At 43.4% G+C, this 24,938-nt stretch overlaps 1 protein-coding gene across 1 annotated transcript in view; it reads right to left on the bottom strand.

Annotated features, from left to right (window-relative positions):
* Positions 1 to 2,632: 2,632 nt before the first annotated feature.
* POU6F2 (POU class 6 homeobox 2) overlaps positions 2,633 to 24,938 on the bottom strand; it is a 452,047-nt gene continuing 429,741 nt past the window's right edge. Inside the window, exons 8-10 of the mRNA XM_046670683.1 lie at positions 15,694 to 15,862; positions 6,547 to 6,715; positions 2,633 to 3,029 (exon numbers count right to left, since the gene is read on the bottom strand). Coding sequence (XP_046526639.1) covers positions 2,633 to 3,029; positions 6,547 to 6,715; positions 15,694 to 15,862 — 735 coding nt within the window. The remainder of the gene's footprint in view (positions 3,030 to 6,546; positions 6,716 to 15,693; positions 15,863 to 24,938) is intronic.

Here is a 24,938-nt window from a genome sequence, read left to right as displayed (position 1 = left end):
TTACATAGTATAATTTATATTTCTAAGAATCTGTTCAGGCACCTTTTTTATGCCTTGTAGCAAAAAATTTATCTGTAAAAAATTAATATAAGAAGCATTACAACACCTTATAAATAATTTATAAAACAATACAAAATTATAAAACTATAAAAAAAATCACTGCACATGAATGATTTTACGACTGTGGGATGAATATATTTCTTTTATTCCACTCAGGAAGATTCCTTTTATTTTGCATTTTCACTGTCCTAGTTACACCTTCCCAATTATAGATCTCCGAACGGAGCAGGCCTTATGTAACTGCTGTTGGCATATGTTTAAACATTTAGCATCCATCATATGTTATCTTGTTAACTTCTCTTCTTGGGGAGCTTTTCTTGATGGAATTTGGAGCAGGTCCCAGGAGAATAGAAAATCCGTTTAATCAATATAGTCTTGGGTTTCTGGGTTGTTGGTCTTTGTGCAGTTTTTGAGGTGGCAAAATGAGTATCACGACGTCCTTGGCATTGAAGGTCAAATTAGCTGTGGTCCAATTAGCATCAGACTTCAAAATGGAAACACCTTTACAAGCGACTGGTTCCACTTCCAGGATTTCTTTTAGAGTTTCCTTGCTGGTGGTCTCCTCATTGCTGCAGGAATCATCTGGAAGGTGGGAACAAGCATACCCTTGCACTGACACAACCAACAAAGAGGCCGACAGAGGAAGAAACCCAAACCCCCATGGCGGAGGGAGTGTGTTAGCAGAAGAAGATGGTGTTTCCAATCAGTTGGGCAACTTGAGGTTTTTTTCTTCCACAATTTACTTCTAGATAGTACGTGAGCGTGATTATTAATTAATTATTCAGGAATATTTACATTTCGACAGCAGGCAAATGGACGGTTCTCTTTGCCTGTTCCTTTAATTGAGCCCCTTTGCCTGTACCTGGGGGAAGCATCCACCACAGGTGTCAAGTGCTCACCTGCACAGCCATTCTCCATCTTGGCTTTTCTTTCTGGCTTATTAGGCTATTTTGGCCCACAGATCTTCTAAGTGGGTTACTTTGAAAAATGAAATAACCCCCTAGCTCTGATAGTGAAGGCTGTTCTGATGTGTTAGATACACCACTTCTAGATTTTTCCTTCTAATGGAGGCACTTCATTGTTAAAACTTCCTTTTCCCTCCAGAACCCAGCCCCCTATTCCAACGGTCTAAATTTATCTGCCAACTTTCTGCTCCATTTCTATGTCCCAAGAACAATTGTTCCCCCCTGAAAAAGGTCTGCTATTGGAATGAAAGCAGTAGCAGAAAAGATTTACAGGACACACGATGGCCTTGAACGCTCCTGTCGCTACCCCTTTCCTTTTGGCCTGTTCTCTTCGTGTGTGTGTGTGTGTGTATGAGTGTGTGCATGCTATGTGTGTCTTTTGACTGAAATCTTGAGACATTTCTTTGGCTATCAGACTTCTGAGAGAAATTGCTTTGCACAGAAGCATAACATAGATGTAAGTATCGAACCAAATGTGCAGCTTATGTTTATATTACAAAATTAGTTTTGGTCAGCTCTCCATGTACGTGGCCAGCAGACTGAGAAAAATCCCATGATCTGGCGTGGACAGTGAGCACAATTACAGCTTATGCCAGTGTTGACAGATCATCGAGCAAAGCCCTAGTTATTTTGGAGTCTCTCCTACATTTCACTGGGATGTGAGTGGAAAACACGCCCGTTCCCACTCCGTGGCCTTCCTGCAGACCCCGGAGGCCACGCATGAGGGAGACAGAAAAAACGGAGGAAAAAAAAGAGAAATGCGAGCTCCGTTTTCTTTTCTCAAACCCACAAGTCATAGTGAGAAGAAAGCAACGAATGCTTTGGCACACAGATCCAGGATGCCCCCCCTCAAAACAAAGAAAAAAATAAGAACCCCGTCACCCCAAATAAAAACCAACAGTGAGCCTCATAGAATGGCTTCAACAATGGCGGCCACCCCACAGGTGGTGACAATAGATGGGGAAAGACGGGAGAAATCAGGCTTCCTATGATTTCTTTAAGTACAAACGTAAAAATCTGTAACACAACTTTACACGCAGAGTAGACTAACGGTGGTGTTTGCAATGCCATGTTTCTGACTTTGGTTAATACGTTTCATAGTGAATTAGCACTTAGAACCTGAAAAAATGCGGTCCCTCCTCCAGGTGGCAGGCTTGTATTCGCTTTGATCAGATCAAAGTTTTTGTGTTGTTGTCGATTGTTCTTTTTGGTTTAGTTGTTTTTCTTTTCCCTTAAAATGTGTTCACATTTTCATAATACACAGAAAAAAGTATGTGGTTATTTGGTTTGCTTTAAGTCCCTTAAAAAACTGGCTTTGGGGAGACAGGTGGCGGAGGCTACTATTCTTAGCACACGCCTGCAGGGTGTGTATTCCTTGTTTAAAAATTTTCAAAAAAGTTTTTTTTTTCTTTTTGGAAAACCAACGGACACTTATAAACCACCCTGTCCACTTGGTTGTTTTCTTAGTCTTTTTCTTATAAGGGTGATGACTGGGGCTGTTTGTAAATTTTACTTTAAATTTAATTTTTTTTTCTTTTTCTGGTGGAGTCCCGGGCCGGAGTTGAGTTTCTGCGGATTTTCACTTTTGCTTCTGGGTGGGCATCTCTTTAGGAGTTTTCTTCCAGAGAGTCTGTTAAGGGCTCCAGAGGGACCGCTGTGGCTGGCTCGTGCTGTTTTAAGCGTTTAATTGTGTTCTTCAGGGCTTGCCTCTTATTGCAGAACCAAACTCTAACTACCTCCCGGTCATAGTTCAGCTTCTCGGCAATTTCGGTCATTTCCTGCCCAGAGGGGTGTGTGTTCTTCTCAAAGTGGGCATTGAGGATCTCAAGGGCCTGGGGGGTGAAAGACGTGCGCCGTTTGCGCTTTTTGGACGGTTCGCTCCCGATAAACTCGGTCAGGTTCTGCATGCCTGCTCGATGGCGGGCCTCAGCCTCAGCCATCCACCGCTCAAGCACCGGCTTGATCTTCTGGGCACTTTTAGGGGTGATGTCCAGCTTTTCAAACCTGGCAGGATACAAAAGGCCAGGGTTCAGTTTGGCTGTCAGACTGCTAGCTATAGTGTTCTCTTGGGCTTCCTGTGGTAGGAAAAAGTGGCTTCTCAGGATGGTGTGTCTGGGGGGAAAATTGAGAAAGAACAGTCTTACACTGAGTCCTCTGCCAGGGTGGGCCTCCTGCCTGCCTGCCTGACTGACTGGCAGAGCGAATTCACTCCAGATTAACAGCCAGCTGCAAGGTAGCCACCCGCTCAAGCCAGCGCCCACCGCCCCGCATGCTCCATGCCCCTGCATGCAGCCCGAGCACCCACGCACGCCCACCCACACACACAAGGAAAGAGGGAGGGAGCAGGACACACGAGCCGTCACGATGGCAACAAAAACAACTCGCAGATCTTTTTCCTGTAAACTCTTGAGATCTAAGCTTTTATTTTAATCAGACCGGCACCATTTCCCCAATGTTCAGAATCCTTAAGGCAGAAATTAACACCAGAAAGTGACATCAAAGACAACAGCTGTCATGTTCTTCCACTTAAAATGATTCTTTTTTATGCTTTACATTTGTTTTTTCCTTAAATTCCTCCCATTGACTTGGTTAGGAAAATGTTACATCTATTATCATAGGCGGGGATGGCAACTGGGACAAATTTCTTTTACGGCTCTCCTTTCATCTCTGTTTTGTGTCTCCTTTTAATTTCTCTTCCTCTCTTTCTGTTTCTCTCCCTCTCTCTCTCTTTTCTCTCTCTCTCTCTTTCTCTCTCTGGTAACAAACAATTTTCACCATATGTCAGTTAACAACATGCCCTCTTTTCAGGTAAAACATAGCCCATTGCTAGTTTACTGTTGGACTCAAACAGCTGGACTCATTGTAATTACTGTGAACACCCCTCTCCTCGGATGTGCTACGGCCACCTCATGCCTTCCAAACGCCGTCCAGTGTAATGGTGTATTTTTGCACCAGGGCATCAAGCTGTGTTTAATGTGTGATATCTGCAAACTGTACTTGAATGATATCATTTTCTGTAAATGAGGTCTTCTAGATATCAATTGCCATCAGCAATTCTTTGCTACACTGACTTAAAAAAATATGAAGCGTCTTGGACAAAATTATATAGAAGGTTTTAAGAGGTCATCGTGGTACGAAATTCAGACTCACTCTCAGTGAAATACAAAAAGGTACCAATTCCTTTTATTCGTTTGTTTGTTTATTCTAAATCCAAATTCACAACCCTCCAGCATGGCAACTTTGGACGCAGGGAATTTTCCCTCTCTTTTAAAGTTCAGCGCTGTTGAAAAACAGCCATCTGACTGTGCAGTGCCCCTTGTTACAAGGGTCTGTTCTCATAGAGCCAAAATGAACCTGCTTCAGTTAGAATATGTTTTATAAGGATTCTTGCAAAAGGACACAAAAGTCTAGGCTTTGTTTCTGTGGCACAATCTTATTTTTGGCACTGCATTTTAGATACCTTCTGTTGTGACAGGCAGTGCAAATAGTGTCAAATTTTCACGTGATTCCCATGGCTTTCCCTTCCATGTATAGTTCAAGGAGTTGTTTATTTTCTAAAAACCCAATTTCTAGTACTGCTCAAAGAGGGAAGAAGCACCTTTTGCTTTTAATACAAAATAAACTAATCGTTTAATGTCATTAAGCACAAGTGCCAAGCTCCCTCGAAGCTCTCTCATTGTCATGTTAATCTGCCACACACCACATTTTGCCATCATTCACCATAAAAGCCCCAAAGCTGAAACTCTTGATGGCATGACAGCAGGCTTTACAGTGCCATGGCATGGGGGGGTGAGAGGGGCGGTGCACCAAGCTGGTGATGGGGTGTCCAGCGTGTTGGCGGTGCTTTTCCTCTGTGTCTCTGATAAGGAGGGACTGGTCAAATGCAGAATCCTTCCTGCCCTTTAAATTAATTTGAATTGCTCTGATGTCAGATCTCGGTCTCTTTCAAGACTTTCATTCTTTTTCTTGGTAGTTAGCTCCTAAACCTATCTCATGGAAACCCTAGAAGCCAGAGAAAGACCAAAAAGTCAAGGCAGCTGATGTGTTCTATTATACGGAGAATTCCCGAGGTTTCTTTTCATTTCAGCCATAGCTTTTTTGGCTTTGCCTGGGGGAGACTTTAGAAATCAACATATTTGATTGGGAATGCCCAAGAAGCAGTGAGTGTATTAGCGAAAACATTAGATGGCACTTAAACCAGTAAAAGGAAATCACATTTTAGGACTAAAAATAAGCCAAAGAGGACTTTAGCCACAACAACAAATTGACACCAACTTAAAAACCTGTGGCTGCCTTTATCACGAGGCTGTCGAGATGAAACAAAATTAACGTTCCCCTACAGGGAGCCGCCGTATTCACATCATTGATGCTGCTGGTTAGTGTTGATGCTTCTGTACATGTTGTTTGGAATATACAAGCCCTGAAACAAATTTCTCAGCAGTAGTATCCTTGTGTAGACTGAATAAAGGTTATTTTCTACAGGGAGGTATCTTATAAGAAAAAACAGTAGGGGAGGCCATAGAAGTGAGAGGATCCTATGGCGCTTTTTGTATTTAACAACAATCAATGGGTTTTATGGAAAATCATTGAGCAAAATGTGAGCTGCAAGCTACTACCCCATACTGATGTTATTTATAACCTTAGTCTTAAACTGCGGGAAAAGTACACTTCCGTCCTTTGGGGAATACATTAAAAGTATAAAGAGCAGATAAAAAGACAGCATTTCATGGATCACCAAGAACAAAAATCCACTTAAATGAGTTTAGAGTTGGTTTCTTGGCTTTTCCTGATGGAGGAGGACTCATAAGGCAGTGCCCAAGAGGAAAAAGCTCTTCCTGAAGTGCCTTTGTTACCTCATGCATAAACATAGGATTAGTGCAACACACACATGCATGCGCGGGGTCGGCTGCTGGCGGCTTGACCCAGATCAACTGGAACACAACCAAGGCTGGATTCTGTCATTTATTTATTTAATTTGAGGGGTGAGGGCGGGGGCAAGGTTAGGCCAGATTCTCACTACTCTCTTCTGAGCCATGTAAAAGCAGTTGTTTCTTGCAAGTTAAAACATTCCTTTGAGGTCACAAGATGTCTAATTATCTTTTTAAGGCGTGTTTTCTTGGAAGATCCTGTAGCCATCCCTGGGTAGAAATGGTGGCAGCGTTAATACCAACTGGGACTGGCAGCTTTACAGGTTTTGCTCAGGATCCCAATTTGTAGACAGGAGACAGTGGCTCTAAGCTGCCTAGGAGGGCGGGTCCAGAAGGAAGTCTCTGGCCTAGGGTGGTGTTATTTCCAATGAGACCGCCTTGGAAGTTCTCTGTGAGTTGACAGGAGTTATCAAGCCAGCCCCCAAATCTGCTTGAGTACCTTTATTTCCATCAATATCACCAATTTCCACAGATAGCTACCCCAAACTTTGTTCCCGCACTCTGCGCCTCCAGCTTTGCCCACCCAGAGAAGAAAGCTGAGCCTCGAGGACAAACAAGGCCCAGGCCGGCCAGGAGAGGTGACAGCATGTTACCTGCAGATGGCTGACTGGCTGTACGCGGGGCCCTCTGTAGCACTGAGAGCCTGTCCCACCTGAGTCTGTGTCAGGCCAAGGGACAGGCGCCGGATTTTAAAAGCTTTGGCAAATTCTCGGATCTCCTCCAGATTAACCCCATCCACCTCACCCGCTGCCGTTTGAGGATCTGTGGAGATGTTTTTAAAAATAGGATCAATACGTCAACACACATCTGAGTAATATCTGCTTACCACCATTTATAAGAAAGCGGCTCTTTTTAATAGCAGAGCAGTGGGGAAACAACATTGCAGAAGGTTCTCTTTGTCTCCTAGCAGAGGCACCCAAGCCCCCATTCTCAACTTATTACACCTCCACAAATCATTCTTCAAGATATTTCTATCCCACATAAAACCACATGTAGCTCACACTGCCATTTCCACAGTACAAGAGCGTGTTCCTTAGGGCTTAGCAAATAACAGCCAATGCGCGAGGCCTCCTGCTATGGGGCATGCAACTCCATTTTGCCCATCAGCATTTTCAAACATTGTGCAAAAATACAAAAATGGAAAGCTTTTGATTTGCAATGTCTTAATTGGACTCTTTAGTGCTGAAAACTGCCCTTGAAGAAAACAGTATTTTGTGTTTTTCTTTTATCCGCTCAGCAATGCGGCAGGGCTAACAGATGTAATGTTGCCTAATTTCTTAGGTGCACGTTCGTCCCTCAGAAGAGCGTGCTTATGAAGCGGTGGGAATAATATTGTCTTTTTTTCCCCTTGATAGCAGTTTACTGACACAGATGCCTTTGTCCCCGGAAAGGGCACATCATAAAAAATGCCTACCGCAGGAAAGCTCCTTTGGTGCTGGATAACGCGGTCAATTTAGGACTTATCAAGGGAAATGACACAACAGCTGGAGAATGAAACTCCCCTCCGTTTGGCTACTGATCCTTGGCTAAATGAAAGCTACACCAAGCAGGAGACAGCATGGGTTGGGGATGGTGGAAGATTTCAAAGTGCTGCTCCATCCTGCCTGGAGCGAAGCCATTCTCCCCTCGAGCTGACTCTATTGTTCTTTACCTCACTCCTGACTTAGGGGAAAAGTTTTCTCTTCCTCTTTATGCACAATGACCCATCAATTTCAGTAAATTCAAGGACTTGTCTAAGGACTGTGGTGGACTGTATTACTCTTCTGGGCTCAGGGCTAGAGAAACTCCTGTAATCATGAAAAGAAAGAAACATTCGTATCCCAACAGCCAATCTTTTAAGGACTTTTAAGTAAAGATGTTAACATCTGTGGGGTCTTGGAGCTTCCTGTATAGATTCTTTCATTATAGGAGAAAAGGACTCTGTTAATAGAATCAACAATACAGGTGTACGTTGTACTTTTATCTTCATATTAATAAAAAGGTCTTATCGAATTTTTACATGTCAATAGTCAGAATTTTGTTGAGGAAATTTTAAACAGTGGTACAACCACTGCAAGCAGTCTGTAAGTATTTCTTAAGTGAGTCCTGGGAGTCCTAATGAGTGGAGAGACGGGGCAAGAGAAATAGCAGAGGAGTTCCAGCCCCTACGGGGTTAACAGTCTATAAGGGGTTGGGGCCCAATACTGTGAATGAGAAACAGCTAGAGAAAAATACCAAGCAGACCATAATCAAGAAGTAATGGTGAGACACCCACACGGGAATTTATGGAGAAGGGAGAGGTGACAGGATTCTTCGGGGTCTTACCCAATGGGCAGCTTGCAGAGAATGGAGGGGCCATATTCCAGCCGGTGGGAGCCCAGTGCAGACAGGCACAGATGCAGCGGGGAGTGGAGCACTGTGAGGGCCTGCGAGGGTTTTCGTAGGGTGGGGTGAGGAGTGCGTGCTAGGAGTGGTGACTATTTCGGTGAAGGTCACTGAGAATCTGTGTCCATGGGCAGAGGCAGAGGTTGACTGTCAAACTGGTTTGGCTGTTAAGTTTAATGAAAACCCTGCTTTTTCTCCCCAAATTTCCCCAGATGGCTGGCAACACTGGTTAATTAAAGCCTTGTTTGGGTCATCCCTGGTGGAGGCTGCCTTCCAGATCTGAAATCCCACCAGCACAGCAGCCTGAAGCCACTTGAAGGGTTTGCTAAGGATTCTAGGAGGTCACGTCGTCGCACACAGCGGGCTTGAGCCCCTGCCCACGTTTATTCCTTTAAAACTTTCTAAAGCAGAAGTTGCAAATGAGCAGTTTGAAAGTAAAACTCAGCTTTCCTAGAGCTTACACATTTTTTTGAATTACTCATCAACATTTCAACACTGGGAGATTTCTACAGAAAAATCTAGATTTTTCACGTTCCTTTGAAATGTTAGAAGATTTGGCTATGCGGCGTCTACATCTGCATTCGGGAACAATCAGTCACTGGGGCTGACTCTGGCTGCCCCTTCAGCTCCCCAGGCCCTCGTCTCCAGCCCTCCTCAGACTTTGCCGAGTCTGTTTTGTGACCCGCATTCAGAGCAGGCATTCCCAAGGGGGCGAAATTGGTTCTGGGATGGTGGGGAAAGGTGGAAAAGCCGTAGCTAGTACAATGTTGTGGTCCCCCAAAGGGCCACAGTACATAAACAGAACAGATGTACAGTATATCTGTGGTGTTAACATTTCACAGCAGAAGAAGGGCAATTAGAATAAAAAAATCTAAAAACGCACTGTGGTGGGGGTGGAGGAAGGTGGGAGGAGGGCAATGATAAAATAATAGTTGAAACACTCTGGTTTAGAACAGAGAGGGACACCTGGCACAGCGGAAGAGGCCTGGCCTCTCTCCAAGAGAGAGCGAAGAGGCGCTTGGCAGACTGACAAGTGTGGTCAGCGGAGGGTCGAAACTGAGGGTGAAAAAAATGGAAGCCAGAGACATTCCTTGTAAGAATATGGCTTTTAGGATGGTGGTTTTCTTAATTTGACAGGTGTAAGAGTCACCTGGTGGGGCCCAGGGAGGTCCATTTTTAACAAGTACCACAGGCAACTGGGATGCAGGGGCTCCTCTGACCCCACTTCCAGAAGCCTTCCCTATGGCTCTGGCCTGACCGAGGCTGGGCATGGCATCCTCTGCATGACCTGTCTTTTCTCGACCCATTACCACCGTTATCTACTAGGTTTCACTACACAGAAAGCCTGCTCTACTGCCGGGGTAACACTGACAGGCTAGAAAGGCCCTGTGAGGGCAGGCACCCATCCTTGCCCTTCGACCTCCCCCAGCACCACCATTTATGGCAAGTGGCCAACATGTGGGTGTCAGTGAGCTGGGGTGACCAGTGTCATTTGCGTTGAGGGGGAGTCTTTCTCTGAGCAAAGCTAAGTAGCCCCTATGGGAAGTAAATTTGTTGCCTTATATTCGCCTCATCTCTAGATCAGGCGGAATCAATTGAGTTTACCAGCCTGGGAGGGGTGGGGCTTTAATCTGGAAGGATTTCCGTGGTCTGCCCCATCCCAGGGTTTGTGCTGCCACCAGATTCCACAGTGCCGTACTGGGCAGGGTTACAACTTGGGTTGCAATTGTATGTAAATCTGTTCTGATTTCTTTCTCCTCCCCAGCTGCCTTTATTGTTTCTGTCCTTACTAGTTCCTTCAGACTGGTAACTAAACCTGTGTGTGTGTGTGTGCAGGTTGCTTTTTGTCAGCTCACTGACAAGAACCAGACCTGACGAGAAAGCTGTGGACTCTTACCCACATGCACTCAGCAGTGTGCTTGTCGAACTTTTGCTCTCAAGCTCAGAAAGGTGGGCGCTTGCTCCCCTGAGCCTCGTGTCTTCTCTGAGGCCCCAAACAAGCCTTCATTACAACCGAGAAGCTGAATTCCTCCTTCCTCATGCATTTCCCATTGTTGTCTTTTTCCCAGTTCTATTTTTAGAGCTGATAAGATAGGAATTCTTGGGAAATTTTAAAGAGGGTGATGGTCTATTGGACAAAGGCCGAGGGAGGGGAAATCAGTGTCTGTTTGTTTGTGCAATTTGTTGATTGCCAGAGATGAGCTGCCCGGCTCTCTTTATATTAGCGTTCTTATCCGTAAAGTCAGATGGCAAAATGTATTAGCACGGTTTTGCTCCATGAGTCCCAAGACTACAGAAGTCTGTCCATCCAAAGAAGGGGCCCACCTGTGGACAAATATTAGTTTTACCCTGATTACAACATGTGGGACTTGCCTTCACGCATTGGGAACATTCATCAGATGGTGTCTGTAAGATATTTTGAATCAAAAAAGATGCTTTTTTTTTTTTTTTTTTTTGGATCCTGGAGTTTCTGCCTTAAACTCTTGAGGATTTTTCCCTCTGTTGGCACAGTCCCCTGCCTTAAGGGATGTATGGTTTTCTGGTTGAGGAGGAGAAAGAAGAGGTGAATGTGGTAAGGGGAAGCTTCTCTGCACTGTCACTTAGTTGTCAACGTACTCCAGAGGTTGAATTTCCACCTTGGGATATGTCAATCTGGCTTTCCACCATCCACTCTCCTGGTTCCCAGGAGGTTGGGTCAATCTCAAGGATGAATCTGAGGCTACCTGGATGGGCACCTCAAAGGAAGCCCACAAAGTCCCCACAGGGTGGATCCAGCACCTTTAATGATCTCTAGGGCAACCCAATCTGGGGTTTCTCTGCCCTGAGGAGGACGAGGTGCCTTTATAGAAGCACCAGATTAAGTCAGCCCAATATATTAAGTACAGGGTCAGAAAGCAGTAACAATGGCTGCCAGGGGCCATGCTGAGTCTGACCATTGCTAGAGCAGCCAGAAGATGAACCTATGTAGGGATTAACTAGCCTGGAGATTTAGACTAAACTGGCATTAAGAATTGGCAGTGACTCCTAAGTGTAAAGATGATGTTTCCCAAATCAAATCTGGAATGCGTGGACTGAGAAGTAAGAGGATTTTTATGGGAGCTGGTTGCGTGGTCACTGGGTCCAGACTGAATTGAGTGCTCAGGACGGATCAGCACAGATGTTTTGTTTTATTTTTAAAATTTAGCTCCTTCCAACTGTTAGTCTGAGTATCAGTGTAAGGGCTTGCTAAATGGCTGGAACAGTCACCATCCATCAACGTCATCTTCCTGAAACCTCTGCTGTGGGATTGTTATGGAAGAAATATGCATCTTTAAAGAAGCTGCCAAGTATGAATTAACTGCCTTATGTAAACATCCATCTGCTTTTTAGTGCTATTCTCACAGCAAATAATGAGCATATTTACCAAATATTTCTGAGAAATAAGAAACCATTTGGAAACATGCAATGCAGTTTGGGACTGACTTGCAATACGGTGACTTCACTGGGTTGTGGAAACTGGTGTGAACTGTGATCATGTGCCGTAAGCCATCACCAGCATCCTTATGTTCACTTTACAGTTTTGGATCTTGTGGTATTAGCCATCAGTCCTTTGCTGTCTAAGAATCAAGTTTACAGGCCAAGGGTTTAAAAAAAGTGTGCTGAAAAACCGAAAACAAAACAAACCCAGCGAACAATAAAGAATCCCCAAACTACCTATTTTTAAACAGTACTGTATAAATCTTAAGTCAAATTAGGACATTTGTCAAGTCATTTGTTTGACTCCTCTAGACTTTCCAGAAGCCCTGATTATAGAAGCTACAGCTTCCTCTGATGACTGTGGAGGCTGAGCAAGGGTTACCCAGAGCAGGCTGTGCAGGTGCTATGAAAAGCTACTGTGCAGATGTTCTAACAGTTGTGCACATTGGGTAATTCTGGGCCCAGATATGGTGTTCTTTGAACATTAAGATTCTATTGTGTTCTTTTGCCTGGAATGAGGAAGATTTTTGGACCATCTGCTCACTCTAGTTCATCTGGAACAATGGCAGTTTGCCCAAGGCTAAGGTGAAAGCCTTTGACCTTGGTGTGGGGGGATTCACTGACCAAGATTTTGACCACAGGTTCAAATCCAGTTTGATCTGGTTCAAATTTATGGCCTTGGCCTACTGGAGGGATTTGCTGATCTATTAACTGTTCAACTCAATTCAAGGATTATTTACTCTGGCAAGTCCTGTTCTGTCTCAACCTCCAAAACTGAGATAACCAGATACTGTATTGCCAGAGTCCCTATTCATATGTTGATCACAGCATTTATTTCCCTTTATCTTAACTTGTTTCTTTATTACCAGTTCCCTCAGGGCAGGGACCACATCTTGCTTATTTTTGCTTTGTTAATTTCTATTCTTGCGCCATATACATGGTGTTCAAGAAGTGCTTTGTCTTTCTAAGTTGTCAGCCTCTGAGTAAAACACCCTTTTCCCCCCCTGTAATTTAACTTGCATAACAACTACATCTGAAGTATGGGGTTGGGTCTCCCCACTTTAGCCTGTCTAAAGATTTGGTGAAGTTTAATCTCAGACAAAAATAATTTTAAATGTGTATTTCATGCTTGAATATAACATTTAAAATACGCAAGATGTCTAGTTTTTCTCTTCATATTGGCTCAGAGAAAAGCATATTGTAAGGCATGGGTCTAGGCATTTAAAAAATTATTTGAAGACTAGGTGATTTGATATATTTTTGTCATTCAGATTTCGCTGGATAAAATTTATGTGTAAGCATCTCCTCTTTTAAGACAGCTGTGGTGTGTAGGATATGTATGACCCTTTGAAGCAGACTACTTGTGTTATCATCCTGGCCTTGACACCCAGTAGATTTGTCACACAGGGTGTCACAGTCTCTCAACTAAGACTGAATCTGGTCCCTCTGACGCAAGCTGGTCAAGATGAGTTGTACTTTTCAGAATCCGTTTAACGCGAGCTTCAATATCTGAAAATGAGGATTTATATTATTTTGTTGTGAGTGTTAAAATGAGTAAAATATTGAATGTGCTTTGAAAACCTTACTTTACCCTACTTTCGAAAGCTCAGACAGAGGTTTCTTGGGGTCATCTGCATCAGACAATGCTCCGTGTATTATTCATTCTATAGTTGGGCTTTGAGACAGAAGGGAATTAACTAAACAACATGTTCAAAATCTGTAGCAATGATAGGCCCAGCAATAGGCTTGTGTAAAGTCTGACTCCCGGTGGTCCTGCTAGACGTTTTTGTGTCTGCCAGAGAAGGCTCCTCATTCAGGCTCTGCCTATGAGCTAGGAGCTTCCCGCTTCAAGGGCTTGTGGTAAAGGTGTCTGTCTCTCCCACTTCTTCATATCAAGGGTATGTAATATGGTTCACTCATTATATTCCTAGAACTTAGATGTCTCATTGGCCACTGTACATTTGAAATTCCATCCTGCCCATTAAGTAGCTCTGTTACTAATTTCTGAAAAAGGCAACATTTTCCTTGCTCAGCTAGAGACAAATGGATAGAGAGAATCCAGTCCCATCCATCCATCTGTCTGTCTATCCATCCAACATGTTTTGAGTGTTTAGCTTGTGGAAAATTCTGTATTCATGGGGTGGGTCTTATTTTTATTTCATATTTAACTTATTTCTTATGCATGAGATGTTTGATCTTGGTTTCTTTTCTTTCAGGACCAAAGCTTAACAGCTTATCCTAAATTTATGACCTTGCTGCTACATAGAAATAGAGTATTTTGCAGCAACTTATACAGAATATCAAATTGGAACAAAGTTTGAATCTTTTCCTGCAACAACTCTATGAGGAGTTTCTTTATTGGGAAAAATCTGGCTATAATTAAATTCGTTTTAATCCATGATTTTATTGAAGTAAGACTAGAGTTTCTGGCCCAAATGAGAGGGGTTCTATATCTAAACAACGTGAAATAAGAGGTCGATGGCAAACTCCTTATGTATCCTGAAACTCTGTTTGATGTTGACTCAGATTTAAGATCAAGAGCATCCAGGCTAGTCAACTGAAGTACTTGGGCATTTTAATATCTTTCCATAACCCTTCATTCTCTTCTCCATCCCACAAGTATCTTTCTTGCCTGAATTATCCATATAATTGAATATATATGTATACATACACATGTATATGTATAGTGATGCACCGCATAATGACGTTTCGGTCAATGATGGACCACATATATGATGGTGGTCCCATAAGATTAGTACCATATAGCCTAGATGTGTAAGAGGCTGTACTATCTAGGCTTGTGTAAATACACTCTATGATGTTCATACAGTGACAAAATCACATAATGACACATTTCTCAGAACATATCCCCGTCGTTAAGAAACACATGACTGTACATATGTACACATATATATATTCTCTTGGGGGAGGTTGTTCTTGGAGAGGGGGACACGCAACCCTCCATTTTGCTTTGCATTATCATACTTGCCCCGTGGTATGTAAGGATCCCTACTGTCCTTGTTATAACATGACACTTGACCAAACATAGATATTCACGTGTCCTTATTTTATGGCACAGATGCCTGTGCACTGCTTTAGCCCTTAAAACCCATAACCACTGGATTTTTGGCTCCTGGAGAACTACAATCTATGCACATGTTCTGTGATTTTACATATAAGTAAAAATTATACTAAAGGTGAATAACATTAAATTAGACCACTGTCCCATTCATCTTAACACGTTTCTATTTGCATGAGAGACATATGCTGTCTTCTTTTAGGGTCAAATACCATTTCTAAAAACTTTATATATATGGCCTACTCAGGGAAATGGACTTGCAGGCTTATTTTATTTTATGAATGGTCGTTCAGAGATTTTCCATTGGATTCCAGCCCATGCAGCTTCCCCCACATGCCACTGGAAGCAGTTCATTGTGCACACACACCCACCCGCCCACAGGCACGCTCTCTTTTATTTCCTCTGACACCTACAAATAGAACGGCAGGGGAACTTCAAACACACAGAAAAGCAGCTTGACCTGCCGGCAGAGTGCCTGTTGTTGGGTATTTCAGTTCTGAGCTGGGTGGCTCCCGCCCTGCAAGCTGATCAGTTTCTCCCTTCTGAAGTGGCAGGACTGACTCAGCACATCACCAAGCACTGGAGATGGAAACCGGCCCCTCCGTGCACTCATCAAGGTGGGCTTGCTTTGGGGACCTGCTTCCCTGAGGAACTGTCTGGCCCTGGGCGGGCACTTCAGCCCAGTATTGGCCTAGCAGGGCCGGGAAGTTCCTCTTTGAAGGGTTGAGAGAACAAAGAGAGGGAGGGTAAGGGAGGGAGGGAGAGAGAGAGAGAAGGGAAGGCATTGCAAACAGGCAACAGGAAGGCCACCTGACTTAACCGAGCCAGAAGGGATACTTACTGCTGACTAACTGGCCCACGCTCAAAGCTGAAGAAGAGGAGGATGAGGAGGAAGAAGAGGAAGCCTGGCGGACGGGACTTTGAGACATGGATGCTTGGCTGTGAGCCAGGTGCAGGAGGCTGCTTTGGGAGGTTGCTTGACCCACTGACGTCTGGGAGGGTTGGTGGAGCTACATGGGGGGGGATGTAAAAAATACACAAATGAATGCAAAATGCGGGAGGAAAGGCCAGGGAACAGAAGTTTCATCTGGGGTTGAATCATTTTATTTCTAAGAATATACACTTCTGAGGAAGAGTGCACACGCTACCCACCAGGCAGGATTTTTTGGTAATATAATATGTTGCTGCTTGCTTGACAGGCATTTGATTAGTACCTTTAAATATAGTATTAATTCTCTACTTGGCTTCCCGGAGCACCCAATTTCCTATATTTCTCAACCAAGGCCTGTGGCTGGACTCTTTCTTCCTGTTCATATAATTACAGCACACTTGACAGGCTTCTCAAGTATCTACAGATAAAATATAAAGCTTACAATCAACTCGGAATGCAAAACTAAGTCTTAAAGGTGTAGCTGTGCCCAACCACTTTGGCCTATGGAACTAGTATTTTTAGGGAAGTTCCAATTTAGGCTGAGGGTATATGGAAACTTTCTGCTCTCTCGGATCAAAGATTCTGGTGGATTACTGTGCAGTTCGGAAAAACGCTCTCTGATATCCTATAGAAAACTGAAAGAGAAGTTGGGGCAGTCAGGAAAAAAGTATCCAGCAGGATTTGCAGCTCTCAGTTGTCACTTTCTTCCTCTGTGTTAAGGACTTTCATGCCTTTCCTTCTTTAATTCTCATGTCAGCCTGGGGAGTGGGCTGACCCCTCTTTTGCAAACAAGGAAGCCAAGGCACAGAGGGTTAAAGGATTTTGCTGGTTCATCTGGTAGGTGTGGAGGAGCTGGTCTCCGGCCATATGAGGTCTAACCCTACAGTGCTAGCTTGTAGTCACAAGGCCACAGGTAAGAATTAACTTAAATTTTAAAATTTAGTGTAGCATTATGTCCATTTATTCATGAGTCCTTTCCAGGTTATCGGAGGATTGTTGTTCTGAGAGGGGAGAGGCGCTCAGCTGAGATGAGGAAGAGAGGGGAAAGCGAATGATTGCAGGGGCCAGGTCCCCTCGGAGGCCGTGGGAGGGGTCTCTCTCGATCGGTGGGTTGTCCCCCAGAAAGCTGACACAAAGGGCAGCCCCAGACCCTGAACAGGTGCACAATTAGCCTCAGCCATGGCCACCTTTGTTGACTGGATATAGCACTTTCTGGTTGACAAAGTGCTGCCATAGCCCTGTGCACAGAAGTGTAGCAAAGTTTTTATAAAAGGAAGTCAGCCTGGGAGCAGAATCACGTCAGGCCCTGAACTTCGGTGGGACAGCCAACGACCAAACAGGCACCAATCTTTGACCACCTTCTCAGTGTCTGAGAGTCGGCCAGGGATGTTTCAACTTCACATTTGTCACTGCTTCCCCAATGTGTGTGTGTGTGCGCGCGCGTGTGCATGCGTGTGTATTCATTTTTTCATTCAACTTTATTGAGACATAATTTGCACATAGTAAAATAGACCCATTTCAAGCAAACAGTTTGATGAGTTTTGTCAGATGAATACATCTGTGAAATCACCATCATAATCAAGACATAGAACCTTCTCATCATTCCATGAAGTTCCCTAATCCCCTTTGCAATCAATTTTCCCCCAGTGCGTGGCCCCAGACAACCACTGCTCCGCTTTTTGTCACAATGGACTTGTTTGGCATGATTCTAGAAACATACAGTATGTACTCTTTTTTCATCTGGCTTTTTTTGGCTGGGATACTGTTTTTGAGATTCATCCATTTTATTGCATGTATCAGTAGCTCATTCTTTTTTATTGCTGAATAGTATATATGGTATATTTCTATAGTGAATATATCTACATTTATGAACAGATTGTTTATCCATTCATCTATTAATGCACATTTGGGTTATTTCCAGTTTGGGGTTATTATGAATAAAGCATTTAAAACATTTATGTATAAGTCTTTGTGTATACCTGTGTTTTCCTTTCTTTTACGTAAATACCTAGGAGTGAAATTGTAGAGTTACTGGATTATACTCTAAATAGATGTTTAACTTTTTTTTTTTTTTGGTGAGGAAGATTGGCCTGGAGCTAACATCTGTTGCCAATCTTCCTCTTTTTACTTCAGGAAGATTGTCACTGAGCTAAAATCTGTGCCAATCTTTCTCTGTTTTGTATGTGGGACACTGCCACAGTATGGCTTGATGAGTGATGTGTAGGTCCGTGCCCAGGATCCAAACCTGTGAACTCCAGGTCGCCGAAGCAGAGTATGAGAACTTAACCACTACACCACCAGGCTGGCCTCTAACTTTTTAAGAAACTACGAAACTGATTTCCAAAGTGGTTGTAGCATGTATGAGAATTCCAGCTGTTCCATACCCTTACCAACACTTAGGGTTGTCAGTCCTTTTAATTCCCTAAAGTGTTTTTAACCATTAATTGACATTTTACCTTCAAACAATTGTTAGTAAGCTGCTACTTTGGAAATGTGCATAAGGAGCTATTTCCTTTATTGGACCCTCTTGGCAATGCGTTTTCTCCCTGAATTCACATGATACCTCTAGGCAGCAGATGTGCCTAGCATAATTATGAGAAGTAAATGATGGGCCTAAGACCACGTGGCCTGTGGAACGTTAGAATCCAGGCTCTCCCTCCGCAGTTCAGGGCTCTTCCCAGGATGCCATGCCGTCCCCCTTCAGAACTGCTTGCAGCTAAGTTCCAAATGAACATCCTTATTGGTACTCAGCTGTGCTAAGTGGAGACTAGACTGTGAACCCAAGATAGATAGAACCAACATGGAGCTCAAATTAATATGCATCAAGCATATGCCTACAGTAATGAGCCAATCTGCTGTGCACATAATCAACAGTTAAATCCAGTAAATTTTATTCTGTAGGGACACATATCAAAGATTAAATCCATTTTTAATTTGCTTAATAAAATGTGATGGATATTTGCATGTCAGTCTGCCCCCTGGAACTTACTGAGTTGTCCTTCTAATTATTGTTACTTGACACAAGCTTTTCACAGTTTTGAGTTATGGGGTCATGAGTTAGTCTTCAGTTTTACCATTCCGTCAATATTTTATTGGCCCTAGGTGTGGTAAAGTACCATCAAGGAACTGGGTGAGACAATAATCCATTTAAATTTTTCTTCTTCAGACACAACTCGGCAAAGAAAAAGATTACTAGGCTGCAGCCTCACTTAGGAGTCACTAAGCAAGCGAGGGCTTACGCATTAACTCTGCAGGAGAAGAAATTCAAGAGGAAAATAAAATGGTTCTTTTAAGAGCTTGTTCTACGTCCACACGATCAAAGGGAGAGATGAAGCTAAGCTATCTAAGAATCTAAGAAAGATACATTTCTTCCAAAGTAAATAAGCATTTTTTTTTTTTTAAGGACATCAGGGTCCTGCTTACCCTCTAGAGTTCAACGAGACAGATCAGAAAAACCAATAAAAATCCTGAAAGGCTCTAACTTGTTAAGAATCAAGATGATATAAGCAGTAACATCTTAATAGAGCCCGTATATCTCATTCCAATTGCCAGTGTAGACATGTATCTGTTGATTCCAGAATCACTTGTAAGCCCAGATAGACTAGCTTATTGTTCATGTCAAAATCATCCCAGAGATTGGCCTCTCTTTTGTAACTCATTCCCACAGACAAAGAGGACATTAGAGGTACCATTTCTGTTGGCTCCCAGCCCTAAAACTGCAATTTTTTCAGGTAAACTGTAAGAATAGTTGTATCTTTGATTTTCTTAGTTTAATGATTTTGGTGCATTAATCTTTAGAAATCTTATACCTAAAAATATATATATGTATATATGAAAATATGAAAAGGGCTTTAAGCTACTTCATGAAACATTATATTAGAGTGGGCCCTAATCTAGTATGACTGGTGTCTTTAAAAGAAGAGGAGATTAGGACCTGGCTAAGAGCAGAGGAAAGCCCGGGTGAACACACAGGTAGAAGACGGGCATCTGCAAGCCGAAGAGAGAGGCCACAGAAGAAAGCAATCCTGCCGACACATTGATCTCAGATTTCTAGCCTCCAGAACTGTACAACAATAAATTTCGGTTGTTTAAACCACCTGGTCTGTGGTGCTTTGTTATGGCAGCCCTAGTAGATTAACACAGGCTGAGGGCATGGAGAGTCAAGAAAAAAGGAGAGAGAGAAGGGGCCACCAATGTGAGCCTGCAGCCTCACATTATCCAGAGAAGGAGGGAACCATATCCATCCCATACAGGGAATGAGAAACAGGGACAAACAGGACTCAGAGACTGAAAACACTTCTTGCTGCCTCTCCTAGGCTGGCTTCCTTGGGTTGTTTGTGTTGGTTGGCACTACCAGGGGTGTTCACTATATTCAACAAAAATAGGTTCAAGTACGAGCACACTTTAAAGACTTGCTCGATTTCCTGTGCCACCGCTCCCCATTTATCTTCCATGGGTAACACAGTTTATCCTTAATAATGTCTTAGTTTCTGGAATAAAACATCATCTAGTTAAATTCTTGATTGATATAAAAAATAAGTGAGGGTGGCAAGTGTCTTGGAAAATGGAATAAAATGCGGAACATACTAGACAAGTTGGAAAAGTGAATGCATATAAACAGTAAAATTCAAATGGGATTAAATTTAGAGAAATTCATTTGGGGAGGAAAAAACTCTCCAAATATGCAAAGACAAAATGGAGGAGATCTGGCCTTTTGCAAATATGTCAGGGAGCCATGATGAACCATGGGCTAGACAGTGCACCATGTGGTGCAATGGAGAATGCAAATATGACAGAGAGGTCTAGCAGAAGCAAGAGCACGCAGGATGTCGTGCTCTCCCTCCCTCGCTCCCAGTACTGGCTGGCATTTTTCTGTTTACTGTGTACCTTAGAATGCCTTGAAGAGAAATGAAATCAGTGGTTCTCAAGATTTAGTGTTTGGCAGAATCACTTGGAGGGGCCATTAAAACACAGATTCCTGGGCCCCACCCCGAGAGTTTCTGATGCAGTAGGTCTGGGGTAGTCTCAAGAAGTGCATTTCTAACAAGTTTCCAGGTGATGTTGATGCTGCTGGCTGGGGGACCACACAAGGTTTTGGAAGGAGCTTCTCTTAGAAAAAAGATAAAGAAAGTGGATTTATTATATCTAGACAAGAGAAACCAGAGCCCAGATTTAATAAGAACCTTTGATAATTTGGAGGACATAATGAATGCCTGAGTGTCGTTGGAGAGTTCTTTCTACTGTGGACAGGACAAGAGCACAGGTGTTAGACTGGCTGTAAGATTTAGGGTTATCAGGACAATCGAACTTGAAAAATTTGGGGGACCTGAAACTTGACTTCCAGGGGGGATTTTGGTTATCTTTGTGGAAAGTTGGAAAAAGCAAGGCGGCAGTGATCCTTTTGGCAGAGTTCGGGAGACTTAATGAGTTTTCCTTCCACCTCTCTTCCATGACTGAACCATTTCTTCATCCTAAGTAGGAAGAAGAGCCCCGAACGTGAGGCTCTGTTTCAGACACCTCCCGTCTGCAGGGGAGTAAGTATGGCAGAACTGTCCACGGTCACAAGAAAGAGAGCTGACAGCAGTGTCACTCCTGCCAGGCACTGTGAGGACATGAGGAAGTGGGGAGAGTTAGAGTGGGAGCAGGATTCAGGGGAGCTGCCCAGACACAGGCAGGCAAGGCCAAGGTCGTCATAAAGGAAGCTTGGGACATGCAACCAGGGCTCAGCAGGGACAATGACAGGAGGGGAGTCAGATTTTAGTGCAGAGCAGAAAATGAAGGATTAAATGTAGTTGAGATAATGAGGTGGGAGGGGGTTGTGAGAGAAGGGGGTTGACATTCAGAAAAAAGGTCAACAGAGAAGACAGGGCTGTGCGGAAGGTCTTTCCAGGTGCTGGCAGGTGCTAATGTGGAACATACTGGAAAATGAGAGAAGACACAGAATGGAAAAGCCACAGAAGGGCCTGAGCTGGATTTCTCTGGAAGCATGGTTCTGGGATGCTGGTGCCCTGGACAGGGAAACACTACAATTCGGCAGCAATTAAATTGAACACAATTGACTAAGCACACACCACAGGCTGGGTCCTGAACAGCGTTGAATCAGTCTGGTCTTAGGTATAGACTCCTAACGATAACACAGTTTGGTAAACATGAACGGAGCATGAGGAATGCAGAGATGAGGGAGCGACTCAGGAAAGCTTCCTGGAAGAGGGATCAGGGACAGTGGATCTGGATGCCAAAGGATGCATGAGCAGGAGTTTGCCAGGCAGAGAAGGTGGCAAAGCCATTCCAGGATAGGGGCACAGAATGTGCAGAGAGCATGCGCCCTGTCAGCTGGGCTTGGCAGGGAGTGACGAGGGGACACCAGAGAGGTGACACGCCCAGATGCATAGCTGGAAGGTCAAAGGACTGTTTTGTATTGGGGTCACTGAGATACATATCATCCACTTAGGAAAACACCCTATACTATTTTAGGTCCCTTGTGGATGGAAATATCTCATTTACATCTCATTCTGGGTGGCTTCAAGAAAAAATTGAGAGCCAATTCAGGCAAGGACAGGGAGAGGAAGTTGATTTGTAAAAATGGTAAATCAGTACATTTTTGTATGAAAAAATAATGGTTGGAAGTGGATCATCACGTGGCATTTTAGAGAGCTAATGTAAATAAACCACCTTCCTTTGGGCTTCCTATTAGCATCAAAATTACTTTTGGAAAAAAATCGAGTGCCTTCATGGATGATAGTCTTCAAGTATAATAGCTACGGTATTTAAGTTCTGAAAAGTTTCAATGCTTTGATTTTATGAATTGCAATATATTTCCTTTCAAATGTCCCTACCCTCTTAATGACACTAAAAACTCTGGCTAACTTTTGTTGGGATTCAGTCAATGGAAGAATAAATATACACAAAAATGATGTTTATGCCATTTATGAGGAAATCATTAATTCACAGTCACAGGACAGTAATAAGGCAAACTGGGAGGATCTGGGGCCCTCTGACTTTGGCAGGGAGCTCACCATAACCCACAGCAGCCGAATCCCAGGGAGGGAACAGAAGATTATTCTTGAGCTCCACCAAATATTTCTGTAGTAAGTAATTTTTTTTGTGCTCAAAAAGATACTTCTCTCTCTCTCTTTTTTATCTAGTCTTTTTCTGACTTATTTTCTTGCATTGCTCACCAAGGATCTCTGATGTGATACTGCGGAAGTCATATCTAGGCCATCAGATCCTGGTGTATTTTTTTTTTTTTAATATTGTTTGTATTTCAGATGATAACTTTGCAGGTGCTCAATCTTTCATCACGGGAATAAATCATCATCAAGAGTAGTTGACACTCTGCTCTTAGATTTTATTCAGGCTCTTTTCATTAATGATAGGCAGATGTAAAAGTTGAATTAAATATGTGATTATTTTTGCTAGGTTAAAGCAAATCCCCTCAGGACGTCTGGTCTGAGAGCTCCGTATGTCACTCCGCGAAAGTGGACTTCCTTCTGAGTGTGGCTTAGGGAACTCTCTGTCCTGTAATTTATGACCTATTTTACTGTTGGAACTATGCTCTCGTGAGATCGAGCATTCATCATAAATCACATGAAAAAATAAATTGAGAAACTTCTCTACTGTACCATAGAAATCCTTTATTTTTTAGTGCTTGTCCATGTTATATTTCTTCAATGTAAAGGATAATATTTAAAGAAAAAGCTGAAGACCACTATCCTTATACCTCTAGCTCTGAGCTTTTTACTTTTGACTCTGGGCATTTTATGATCTGCTATCCTCAGAATCATAGCTTTTATATCCCGGACTCAGACTTGTGCATCTCCTGTCGATTCACCCAACTTGTTAACTTTACTACTCGTTCCAAGGTGTTTCAACTAGAGCTGATGCCAAGAAATAGTAATAGTCATTCATCTATTTCCAACACTTCCCTGATATTTCTGACCAGGTTCACCATCGGTTCCCTTGATCTTTCTGGGATGAGGCTAGACCACTGACCCATGACTTGAACAAGAGGGACGGGCCCACCAGTGCGTGCTGTGACTTGGAGATTCAGGAAAGCTCACATGTCACTCTAAGCTGTGCTCACATGTTCTCTCTGTATGCACCTACATGAGAAGTGCCTGCACATATACAGTTACGGGAGTCCCGCTCTCTGGCATGTTGGTTGTAGCTGATATGACTTGGATTTGCAAGGCACATCCCCAAGAAACTGAATGTTTATTCCCAGTTGCTAGACCTCCAATTAAATGGTGAAGAGGGTGGCGGTGGTGGTTAGACCAGTAGAGGATAAGATGTTCCCACCGCGGTAATGAGGTTTCATTCCAGGAGCCAACAGATGCGGTATGAGAAAATTTCTCAGGTGTGTCTGTGCTCATGAGACACTGTGGAAATGGGCTAAGGATGTCTACTGTGGGCAAGGGGTTGAGGAGTGGCACCATACCTGCCTCTTGTTTGCCATTTCCTTGTTAGGTCTTTCTCTTGGGTCAAAACTGTGTCACCTCCAACCTAGAGCTGTAACTTTATGTAACAGCAATAGTCTATCACCCACACACCCTCCTTTGAAATTCAAGTGAGAGTGAGAGCTACTTTGTATTAAATGTTGATGATTTCTAATTAATTCATCACCTTTGGGCAATTTACAACTTGGCTTTGTTGACAAATAGTTTTTAGCAGATTATACGAACAGAGGGTAATCTCCTCATTTCCCCTCCTGGGGTTAATTTTGGAAGTAAGTTTGAACAGATAGAACTAGGGCTTAAAAAGCCAATGAAAGATAGAGAATCTTGCCTTATTTTGGGAACTGTATAGAAGGTAGAGAATCCAATGGACTCTCGTAAATAGTAAAAGAAACAAACCAGCTGAGAGATGGGGTCAGGGGAGGGGCTGAAGTCCTCAATGATATATGTGGTAGGGACTGCCCCGCGGCCTGTGATAAAGCTGAGGAAGAAGAGGATGGCTGGGAACCTTGGCTCTCCAGGCTAGAGAGTGGCCTCCATAATTTAGATTTACAGCGAGAATCAGAGGGAGTGAGACAGAGGTCTCTGAGTCTGGGCAGTGTGTTCAGACCTGGCTAGGTTCTTCCTCGTGTTTTGACCCGGAGGAGGTCCTTTTGCTGGACACTCTCATAGATCCCCTCACTACTCCCTCATGGCACTTAC

The sequence above is a fragment of the Equus quagga genome, chromosome 8, assembly GCF_021613505.1.
Source record: "Equus quagga isolate Etosha38 chromosome 8, UCLA_HA_Equagga_1.0, whole genome shotgun sequence".
Lineage (NCBI taxonomy): Eukaryota > Metazoa > Chordata > Mammalia > Perissodactyla > Equidae > Equus > Equus quagga.
This window is presented reverse-complemented; position numbering and strand designations above follow the sequence as displayed.